Genomic DNA, 12,775 nt, shown 5'->3' with positions numbered 1-12,775 from the left:
ATATCGGAGGATCCACTTATCAATTAGCTCAGTTTCTTGTCAAACCTCTCCAAATCCTTACAGGACTCAATGATTCCCATATTAAAAACTCAACAGACTTTGTGAGCAGGATTACCAAACTCAAAACAAAAACTCATTAGAGGGGAATGACATTCTTGTCAGTTTTGATATGGTATCTTTGTTCACGAATGTTCCAGTACAAGACACTCTAGATATTATTAAAAAATCTGAAAATATTGACTCAAATTTTTTTCCCATTAATAGAACATTGCCTAACCTCAACCTATTTCCAATTTCAAGGAGAGTTCTATGAACAAACCTCCGGAGCAGCAATGGGATCCCCCATCTCATCTATCATTGCAAACATTTTTATAGAACATTTTGAAAATAAAGTCCTAAAAAACGCACCTCTCTAACCCTCTATATGGTTTCGATAGGTTGATGACACCTTTGTCATCTGGAGTCATGGCAGAGAAACGCTCCCTCAATTTCTCGACTTTCTAAATTCTCAGCACCGCAGTATTCAGTTCACAATGGAAATAGAACAGAATAATCAGCTCCCCTTTTTAGACGTGCTAATTAAGAAAAACGAAGACGGCACCTTAGGCCATCGGGTTTATCGAAAACCAACACATACGAATCGTTACCTCCATGCCACCTCTCATCATCACCCGGCTCAGAAGAATTCTGTCATCAGTTCATTAATATACAGAGCCTTAACAATTTCTGAACCAACTTCCCTGAATAAAGAATTAGAATATCTCAACCAAGTCTTGACCAAGAATGGGTACAACACCAAAGACATCCATCGAACAACTGAAAAGCTGAAAAATAAAATCTCCAGTTCTACAAATATAAGTGCATCAAGTGAAAAAGAAGAAGAAAAAGAAGATAAAAAATGGACGATCCTTCTGTATCTTCAGGGTACAACAGAACGCAGTAGCAGGATCCTGGGTGTTCGAAAATCGAACGTTTAAAAACCTGCAAAATAAAAAGCATAAGACCACACTCATGCAAAATATATAATATTTATGCATCGTTTTCATGCCTCATGAATCATGCTATATATATCAATAAAAATACATTATAAAGGCGCATATTATATACAATTAGCGCTCGGCCGCGAAGGTATACGGATACTCCGCGCCTTCGAGAAATAAGCGCTTAAATCATCTAACAATAAATTGTAAACAACTCGGTCGCGCGAGAGGAGACAAAAAATAGTTCGTATAATAACAAAAATGAGATCGAGCTCAGGAGTAAACAATTACAACAAACGTTCTTTCGCCCTTAACTTCACGATAGAACAAGAGAAAATGTTCGCAAATGTTCTCGAAAAAAGGGCCTATATAAACCTCCTCTCTCGTGACCGCGGCGCTCTTTTCCGATTGCTTGTCGCGTCTAGAGTGTGCTTCTACTTTCCAAAAAAGATTGCTTGTCTTTTTTGCGTTTAATTACCGTTGCTTGCGGAACATTTAGTACCTTATTTTTGACACGGCTTTTCTCTCGGTTATTGTACTTTCTGATACTTTCGACTCGGCTATCTTTTGGTAAATTCTGTGCGGATTGAATAATTATAATTTTTGTTGTTAGTAGTGTAAATATATTTTCTTTAACAATACGTGTGTGTCGAGTGCAGTGCTTCTCTGTCGTCTCGCTTCCGATTCCTATTCTGCTTTCCGTCGCGCACACTGGGTAAACACAATATCAAAGTAATTTCCAAACCTCAAAATAAGATTGCGCAACTACTTCTTAATCCCAAGGACCGGAGACCACACTTAGAAACACCAGGTGTATACAGGATTTCTTGCTCCTGCGGAAAAGTGTACATAGAAGAAACTGGGAGAAAGATCAGTACACGAATTAAGGAACACCAACGGAAGTGCCAGGTACTGCCATTTTAGTCAATCAGCCTTGGCAGAACATTGGATGGAGACGGGACACTCGGTACAATACGACAAAGCAATCAGACTAGCCCCCTCGCAAAGCTATTTCGCCAGAAAACATCGTGAAGCCTTAGAAATTCTGAAACATCCCGACAACTTCAACCGCGACAAAGGTTATCAAACAAACCCTATTTGGCACACTGCCCTTAATATACACTCACACCACTAGGCGACGTCATTACGGAATACGTTTCCGTAGATGAAAAACCTCACATAATATATATAAGGACCACAACCCAAGAAAGCTCAATATCGGAGCTCTCAGCCCTGAAGATGCAAACTGCAACGTTTGCGAAACGTCGGCATTACGCTGTTAAACCACGCGGCATCTATCCGGAAACCTTTTGCATTAATGATTTCAATGGCCGCAAAAGTCTCAAAACTAGAATGATAACTAATTGGTTTAGAAAACCGACTTGTTCAGACAGATATATTAATTTTCTTTCTAGTTACCCATTAAAATACAAAATTAATACAATTTATAACTGACCATGCAATTTTATTTTCTGATAAACAATTCCACAATAATAATATTGAGATTGTAAAAAATATTTTATTTAATAATTGTTTTCCGGAACATATTATCAAAAAATACGTTAATAAAAAAATAAATATTCTAAAAAACAATATCGTTGATGGTCTAGATTATATCGAAAAAAATAATGATTCAAATCTTACTCAGGATAATAATGTTAATTCAAATTCGATTCCTGAAAAAACTCGATTTATCTCATTTCCCTATGTAAAGAGTGTTAGCGATGGCATAAAAAAATTATTTGAAAAAGCGAACAATGTAGTTTTTAGTTTGCCCAAAAAGTTAAATAGACTGATAAAACGTGGCAAAGACATTATAACTAATGATGTCAGAACGTTGTATACAAAATAGATTGTGTACATTGTAGTGCATCGTAGATCGGACAGACTAAGAGGCATTTATGTCCTAGAGTTAAGGGGATGCCGGAGGTCTACTTTTACCGGCCAAACCAATTATATTTTGCCACAACCAAGAAGTTTTTATTGCGTTAATAAAATAACAAATGCTTTTCCACGATTAAAGTTAAGGGAATGCCGGAGCGTTGGCCGAACTCCGACGGGTTAGCGCCCTCATTTGAGTGGAACTAAAATTGTCGATAATTACCGACAATTTTAATTTTGCTATTATCGACAGTAATATATATATGTCAAAAAGCCATTTTAGTATGTTCAACATATTGAAATCAGACAACATAATATATTTTTACTGTCGAATCATCTCGCACACGCATCTAAACGTGTCAATGACAGTAAAACATACATATATAAATGTGTCTCTTTATGACATAGTTGAACACAATTTCAATATTGCTCTTTTATATATTTTGATGTTTTGTAAAAAAGTTTGATATTTTGTAAAATAATTTTATTAGTGTTTTGGAAAGCTCTCTAGATAAGCTACAAGAATATGTAATAAAAAATATAGGATTCCATCTAAGAAATTCAAGGTGACCTTATACTGACCTTGGTAACGCAATCCAAGGTCAAACTGATAAGATCAATTAATAGATTTTGTACAACTTTTGTCTGAAACTTTTTTCTGTAAAACGTATACTTTTCTAGATTGTTCAGTGTTCCGATCTTTTTGGGGCACCCTGTATATATTTATATTAGAATATTGCAAAAAATTTATAGATGGAGAAAATATTAAAAATTTCAAAATCATCTTTATTTTTAGAATAAACTCAAGAATACAAAGTTTCACTGTGAACATCAGTTGCAGGACACCCTGTATATACATACATACATACATACATAATATATATATATATATATATATATATATATATATATTGTATATATGTATATATAAATGTATGTATGTATATATGTATGTATGTATAGGGTGTCCTGCAACTAATGTCCACAGTGAAATTTATATTTGTATTCTTGAAATCATTTTAAAAATAAACATGATTTTGAAATTTTCAAGATTTTCTCCATCTATAAATTTGTTGCGATATTCTAATGAATCTAATGATACCCCCCTCATTCTTATTCAACATTTATGGGGTTCAATTTTTATAAAATTTTTTTACATAAATAAATATATATACAGGGTGTCCCATAATTCGCGAATCACCTTTCATGGGCAGATAGAGCGTGTTAAACTGAATAGAAAATTCATGTATTATTTTGCGATATTCGCAATAATTATTAAGTTATTTATTAAAATATCTAAACGAATAAGCAGGTAGAAAGCATTATTTGATCGAGAGGTGGCGTCATGCAGCGAGCGGCGACCAATGTAGTGGCGCCGAAAAGTAAGATGATATTTTTAATACTAACAAAAGCGGCATATAACAAATAAATCATTCGACATGCACACCGAGTCCGGCCTACTGCTTTCTACCCGCTCATTTGTTTAGATATTTTAGTTAATAACTCAATAATTATTGCAAATATCGCAAAATAATACAGGACTTTTCTATTCAGTTTAACACGCTCTATCTGCCCATGAAAGGTGACTCGCGAATTATGGAACACCCTGCATATATATATATATATATATATATATATATATATATATAATTTCGAAAAATAATGATTTCTGAAAAATAAAGCAATCACTTGCTTATTTTAAATAGTTATTAGTAATAAAAATACTATAATAGAATAAATAGTAGTTACAATAGTACAATAGTAGTAATAATAGTTATAAAGTTGCAGCAGTAACAAAAAAAGATATTTCATGCCAAAGACGATCCATTCGTCTGCTAGTTGCTTTAAAAATATCTTCTCCCAGAACGATTTGCATGTACGTTCTGGTTATTAAAAAAAGATATTTTATATCAGAGACGATATATTTGCCTGCTAATTGTTTCTAAAATATCTTCTCCCAGAACGATTTGCATGTGCGTTCTGGTTATTAAAAAAAAATATTTTATATCAGAGACGATATATTCGTCAGTAGTAATACTAGGCCGGGTCTAGACCAGGGGCAATGAGGGGGGTGAGGGACGGGGCGGGGGTGAGGGGGTGAGGGGGGTGACGTCACGCGGGGGAGAGAGTCTTATCAGCAGATAAGCTTATCTTATCAGGTTACCTGATAAGGGGCTCATATTACCTGAAAAGGGGCTCATGTTACCTGATATGTTTATAAACAAAAGATAAACATTCCAGCGATATCTATTACAAGATAAGATAAACATTCCAGCGATATCTAAGTTTTCACAAACAAGATAAGATAAACATTCCAGCGATATCTAAGTTTTCATAAACAAGATAAGATAAACATTCCAGCGATATCTAAGTTTTTATAAACAAAATAAGATAAGCGGATATCTAAGTTTTCATAAACAAGATAAGATAAACATTCCAGCGATATCTAAGTTTTCATAAACAAGATAAGATAAACATTCCAGCGATATCTAAGTTTTTATAAACAAGATAAGATAAACATTCCAGCGATATCTGTTACAGCGATATCTATTACCCATGATAAGATAAAAATTCTGCGAATGGCTGCCGCCGATTCAGAATCCAGGCTTGGATCGAGCGCCGACATTCAGATATCTATTACTAAGGGGGTTGCGTTTCGTCATCTAAAGGAGGGGTGTCAATAAGGCCGTTTTTTGGACCACGTCAGAATCGCTCCAAACTGTGGTATTTTCTTCCTACCGATGTAGCTCACAACCTCCTAGAACCGTTTGCTGTCCGAGCAATTAGAGTCTGAGAACGGGCAACTTGAAATCTCAAAAATCAATGGAGTTTTTCACATGGTGATAGTGCAGGTCTCATTTCAGCATGTCATTGTTGAGCTTCCATCACCATATTTTCTCAAACACTACGAGAGTAGTTGCTGCGAATAAAAACAATAATAAAAATAATAAATAAAATAAATAAATATAAATTTAACATATATAAGATAGGCAATAAGAGCCAAATCGCGGATGACAGTGCGTTATTCTAAACGAAACTAAATTTTTTCGTTAGAATTAAATACCTGTGCACAAGGCACCAAATTTTTACTTGGACACGGCCAAGATATAAAATTGGAATAATCTCTACAAGAGATTTTTAATTCCATGTATCCCCTATTCCCCCTAAAGAAATAAAGTGCGAGAGAAAAATATAGATCCGAAAGTCGCAGAATCGGGAATCGAACCCGAGACCTTTCGCTTGCCGGGCGACTGCTCTTCCAACTGAGCTATTCAGATCCTTTCGATTCTATACTTTTCTCTGTTATATATATTAATGTTGGTAAATAAACGCCTTTAAGCCAGCGTGTATAAATTAAGAGTTTAACTAGGCTCTGTAATATATAAATATAAATTTAACATATATAAGATAGGCAATAAGAGCCAAATCGCGGATGACAGTGCGTTATTCTAAACGAAACTAAATTTTTTCGTTAGAATTAAATACCTGTGCACAAGGCACCAAATTTTTACTTGGACACGGCCAAGATATAAAATTGGAATAATCTCTACAAGAGATTTTTAATTCCATGTATCCCCTATTCCCCCTAAAGAAATAAAGTGCGAGAGAAAAATATAGATCCGAAAGTCGCAGAATCGGGAATCGAACCCGAGACCTTTCGCTTGCCGGGCGACTGCTCTTCCAACTGAGCTATTCAGATCCTTTCGATTCTATACTTTTCTCTGTTATATATATTAATGTTGGTAAATAAACGCCTTTAAGCCAGCGTGTATAAATTAAGAGTTTAACTAGGCTCTGTAATATATAAATATAAATTTAACATATATAAGATAGGCAATAAGAGCCAAATCGCGGATGACAGTGCGTTATTCTAAACGAAACTAAATTTTTTCGTTAGAATTAAATACCTGTGCACAAGGCACCAAATTTTTACTTGGACACGGCCAAGATATAAAATTGGAATAATCTCTACAAGAGATTTTTAATTCCATGTATCCCCTATTCCCCCTAAAGAAATAAAGTGCGAGAGAAAAATATAGATCCGAAAGTCGCAGAATCGGGAATCGAACCCGAGACCTTTCGCTTGCCGGGCGACTGCTCTTCCAACTGAGCTATTCAGATCCTTTCGATTCTATACTTTTCTCTGTTATATATATTAATGTTGGTAAATAAACGCCTTTAAGCCAGCGTGTATAAATTAAGAGTTTAACTAGGCTCTGTAATATAGGCGTCTGCGACTTTCGGATCTATATTTTTCTCTCGCACTTTATTTCTTTAGGGGGAATAGGGGATACATGGAATTAAAAATCTCTTGTAGAGATTATTCCAATTTTATATCTTGGCCGTGTCCAAGTAAAAATTTGGTGCCTTGTGCACAGGTATTTAATTCTAACGAAAAAATTTAGTTTCGTTTAGAATAACGCACTGTCATCCGCGATTTGGCTCTTATTGCCTATCTTATATATGTTAAATTTATATTTATATATTACAGAGCCTAGTTAAACTCTTAATTTATACACGCTGGCTTAAAGGCGTTTATTTACCAACATTAATATATATAACAGAGAAAAGTATAGAATCGAAAGGATCTGAATAGCTCAGTTGGAAGAGCAGTCGCCCGGCAAGCGAAAGGTCTCGGGTTCGATTCCCGATTCTGCGACTTTCGGATCTATATTTTTCTCTCGCACTTTATTTCTTTAGGGGGAATAGGGGATACATGGAATTAAAAATCTCTTGTAGAGATTATTCCAATTTTATATCTTGGCCGTGTCCAAGTAAAAATTTGGTGCCTTGTGCACAGGTATTTAATTCTAACGAAAAAATTTAGTTTCGTTTAGAATAACGCACTGTCATCCGCGATTTGGCTCTTATTGCCTATCTTATATATGTTAAATTTATATTTATATATTACAGAGCCTAGTTAAACTCTTAAAATAAATAAAGTATTTATCCGCGAAACTGAGCATTGCATTCTATGAAAAAGAAGTCCGTTCCGGAAGGTATTCTTTACATCTCTTCACTGAGGTTTGGAATTCAAATATTTTTTCACAGTATGTGATTTCGAATATACATTGCATTCGCAAAATGATGTTATTCCTTAAAATCAAGTTTGGGCTTATAGTAGTATCGTCCAATTCATCGCAAGGGATGCTATTGCATGATTGTTCAGTAATATGGCAATCCGTTCAAAATACCAGGCTTGATTCTATCTTGAATGCATGAAGGTCTGATGAGCTCCCTTTCGTATTTAAAGCAGCAAATACTCTAGTAGTTTTTGAGAAAATATGGTGATGGAAGCTCAACAATGACATGCTGAAATGAGACCGGCACTACCACCATGTGAAAAACTCCATTGATTTTTGAGATTTCAAGTTGCCCGTTCTCAGACTCTAATTGCTCGGACAGCAAACGGTTCTAGGAGGTTGTGAGCTACATCGGTAGGAAGAAAATACCACAGTTTGGAGCGATTCTGACGTGGTCCAAAAAACGGCCTTATTGACACCCCTCCTTTTCTCTGAAGATAAGATAAGGTAAAAAATTCTGAGTAATCAAATTCTAAGAATTATTAAGAACAAAAGGGCTGCCGCAGAATCCAAATCCAGGCTTATATCGAGCGCCGACAATCAAGCGGGTTGATACGTACATTTCTAAGAAATATTAGCGGGGAAAGTATGGAGGGCGAACGCGGAATCCAGGCTTGGATCCGACATGTCTTCGCAGAATCAGGCTTGGATCCGACGTGTCAATCCAGGCTTGGATCCGACTCGAATAATATTTCTATCGGCGGGTAGGTTAACAATTGCATCATCGCACGTTGAAGAACAAAGGGATGATCGGGATATATAATGAGGACCGATGCAGCTGCCGGGCCATAGTACCACTGGCGAGCGCACGCTCTCTTCATTCGGAGTGCAAGAAAAAAAGTTTAGTGATCACAAGTAGTTATTTCTGTGCAGTACAAGTGAATTTTTACAAAAAATGGAGAACGTTGAGCGCGACCTGTTGGAGCGTTCCCGCCAAGTCGCCACCTTGGGGAATATTTCGGATGGCTGCAAGAGTGCGAAGAATTTATCGAAGATCTGAAAGAACGCAGCCGTGTCAAGCGTCCGCGTCTCTCAATTGGACATAGACAATCTCTGGTGGCGAGAATAGCGCGACTCGAGGATGCAAAGGTGCGCTTGCAGAGACGGTATGTCGGTGAATCCATACCTAGTGGCGGCGGATTTAGTGGTGGCGGCAATAACGTGCAAAGACTCGTTTGGCGCGAAATCGATACGGCGTTCAATAGCCGTATACTGACCGGTGCGGTAATTAACGCAGACTATATCGAACCGCGTCAATTTTTGGAAAATGCCGCAGACATTGTAGTCAAGAACGTGGAGAATGTGCTACAGAGACACATCAGTGTAAAAGTGAACACTGTTTTCAACGGCGAATTTGTGTCCGGTGACAAGCGCGCCAATAAAAGTATCAACGCGAGAAACTTTGAACTCTTTCGCACGTCTGATGTACGCGAGTGGTACGAGCGCCGCGTAATCGAACCCACGCTAGCATCGTTAGAAGAATTCCAAGAACGTGATAGCGGCTGGGCATTGTCACGGATAATAGATTTGACAGTAAATGTAAATACATAAAAGTACAATCCAATGCGCGCGGGGTGCCACGTCAAATTACCGCCAAAAATTGTGACAAAGAAAGCGGTTGTTAATGTGCGATCAGCGGACAATGCGTGTTTCGCATGGTCAGTGGTGGCCGCTCTGTACCCCGCTGATATACATGTGGAACGGGAATCCTCCTATCCGCATTACACCACAGTGCTGAATCTCCAAGACATTGAGTTTCCAGTGACTGTTAATCAAATTAAAAAATTCGAACTTGCAAACGACATCTCCGTAAACGTGTACATCATCGAGAACGAGAACATCGTCCCGTTACGTCTTTCGGGAAAAAAGAAGGACAGACACGTCAATCTGCTGTACGTGGAGGACGAACACAGAGTGGGGCATTTCGCGTGTATAAAAAATTTGTCTCGCCTCGTGAGCTCGCAACTGAGCAAAAAAGCTCATAAAAAATTTATATGCGATTGATAAGTATATATATATATATATATATATATATATATATATACGCACATATGTGCATAAGCATATATTCTGCTACGGAGGGCCATTTTCAGGCGGCATCTCGCGTATACCGGCACGGTAGAGGAACAAGGAGAACACGTGATTATCGGTCCTTGTCTCTCTACGGTGCGTTCGCGTGAGCAATGCAATGGTGTATGTACGTGTACAGACATGCACCACTACATAAAACCTGAGAATTGGTTTCTCGGCGTTGGCAACACTGAAATCGGAGTTTCGCGTTGTCACCGCGCGAGGTCTCCAACATCAATTCGGAGTTTGGCTGACCGACCTGTCGACCCTTAATTTATTATAAATTTTTAAGAGCTATAATGCAAAATCCGACTCTTAGCCGCCTTGTTTTATTATATAAAAAATATATTAAAAAATATTTCACGAAGCTACGTAACTTCTTTTTATGTAAAGCGGGGAGCACACACTTTTGCATAAGCGCATAAGCATATGCATAAGAAATTCGATTGGTTGAATTTTTTATGCATACGTTTGTAGACCAATCAAGATTCTTATACTTACGCTTATGCGCCTATGCAAAAGTGTGTGCTCCCCGCTTAATATCTGGGATGAACAAATCTCACTAGATCTATATAAAGAGCAACTCATGGGACATTTCCGTGGTAACGTACTGACAGCTTGATAAAGAGAGAGTATCATTCTTTGTCTCTCTTGCATCAGAAAATTCGAGTTTAAGGGTGCGTTCCGTTATGCACTGCAAGTACTGGCACTATGACGTCATGCAAGTGTACTGTTGACAGCGTTCCTTTTTAATTTTGTGCACTTTGAAGCTACTGCAAAATAGTAAAACGGAACGCACTACAGTACTCTTTCAGCAGACTTTTAACTAACCTTTTTCGTTAATAATCATCGAGTGAAAAATTGGTGAAATGGATAATACCATTATTGCATTAATTACATATAATTTAATCGAGAATATATATGATTCGAGTGAGTCATCAAGTGAAAGCGATTTGGAAATGGAATTAATAAATGAAATGAGACGACAAATTAAAATACCTAGAATAAAATGTAAAAATTACGTTAAAAATATTGTATCATTATATTCAGATATGGAATTTAAAAGTTAGTTCCATCGTACACATGGAGGTAGCCATCTTGATTACTGCGAGTGCTTTACCTCGCCGGTTGCAGTAATCGCAACAGGAAATAACGTCAAAATTAATGACGTCATATACTCATGATAGTACTTTCGCAGTGCACTGCTATCTATATCGGAACGCTATTGGTAGTACTGTCAGTACTTGCAGTGCATAACGGAACGCACCCTATGTCTATTTGGTATAATAATATAAATTTTTTTTTCTATCCGGTATAATTTTTTTTATAATATATATTGAAATATATCAAAATTATTTTAAAAAAATATATTTTTATAGGTAAATCTTAAAAATTTTTTAATATTGAAAATAATTTTACAACTACACACATTGCAAATGCAAAATAATTCCGTAAATAAATTAATTTGTAATTCCGTAAATAAATAGTATTTTCTATATTTTGAGAATTCTTCAGTTAATTATTTTTACCAAAAAAATATTTTTAATCACTTTTATATATTTCAATATATTATTAAAAAAGAAAAAAGTCTTGATACCGATAAATTTGAACCCGAGTTTTCACGATGACATAGACCTTTGCCATTATGTATATATATATTAGTATATAAATTTACGACATATTCTACAACAGACTAGAATTAATAGTTGTTCTCTCCTTGTCTCTTTATCGCGCTGATGATATGTAAAGTCGATGAAAAAATACAAAATAAAAAAAGCAATCAATTGCCAATAAACCTAATAAGCGCCCGTGTCTTACATTTTGTACATTAGTTCACTCTTCGAATTATTATTTTATTATTATTAAGTATCACTGTACAATTTGGAAACATATATGTAATTTTTGATATTATTTACATATATATACATACATATGTGCATAAGCATATATAAAATTTATAAAAAGTGGGTGCTTATTAGCCTTGCTACATTACTGCCTTCTGCTACGGAAGGCCAGAAAGCATTTTCAGGCCGTATCTCGCGAATACCGCCACGGTAGAGGAACAAGGAGTACACGTGATTATCGGTCCTTGTCTCTCTACGGTGCGTCCGCGTAAACAATGCAATGGTGTATGTACGTGTACATACATGCACCACTACATAAAACCTGAGAATTGGTTTCTCGGCGTTGGCAACACTAAAATCGGAGTTTCGCGTTGTCACCGCGCGAGGTCTCCAACATCAATTCGGAGTCTGAAGGTCGATTGTGTAATTTTTTCTAAAGTGAAAATGTGAAAAGTGAAAAATTTCTTCCAATCACACATCGATTTCATTTTAAAATCAATGCGTGATTGGTGGAAATTTTTCACTTTTCACGTTTTCACTTTAGAAAAAGTTACACAATCGACCCCCTGGCCGGAGGCTCCGTGAACTTAGCCGGTCGACTTCGACTTTTTTAATTTTTTAATTTTTTAGAGATAATTTTTCCAATTTAAGAAAAAAATATAAACCAACAAACGCTAAAATTAGACCAACAAACGTCAGCAGGCGATTACGCATCGATTAGACCGCTTTTTAATTAAAAATGAGATTTTTCCGGCTAACTTCCCGCTAATTTTTCTTTTTTAATTAAAAAAAGAAACTAAGAACCAACAAATGTTGAAATTAGACCAACAAACACCAACAAACGACCAACAAACGATAAAAAAATTAAAAAATTAAAAAAGTCGAAGTCGACCGGCTAAGTTCACGGAGCCCTGGC

General features: G+C 36.2%; 1 protein-coding gene across 1 annotated transcript; it reads left to right on the top strand.

Moving 5' to 3' along the window:
* The first annotated feature begins 533 nt into the window (after positions 1-533).
* Positions 534-977, top strand: LOC146724176 (uncharacterized). The gene has a single exon (XM_085480365.1). The coding sequence runs from the start codon at positions 534-536 to the stop codon at positions 975-977; it is 444 nt and encodes a 147-aa protein (XP_085336491.1).
* The last annotated feature ends 11,798 nt before the right edge of the window (positions 978-12,775 follow it).

Source organism: Nylanderia fulva, unplaced genomic scaffold, assembly GCF_048542155.1.
Source record: "Nylanderia fulva isolate GAGA-0341 unplaced genomic scaffold, ASM4854215v1 Scaffold145, whole genome shotgun sequence".
NCBI lineage: Eukaryota > Metazoa > Arthropoda > Insecta > Hymenoptera > Formicidae > Nylanderia > Nylanderia fulva.
The sequence above is the reverse complement of the archived record's forward strand: the minus strand, read 5'-3'. Positions and strand labels throughout refer to the sequence as shown.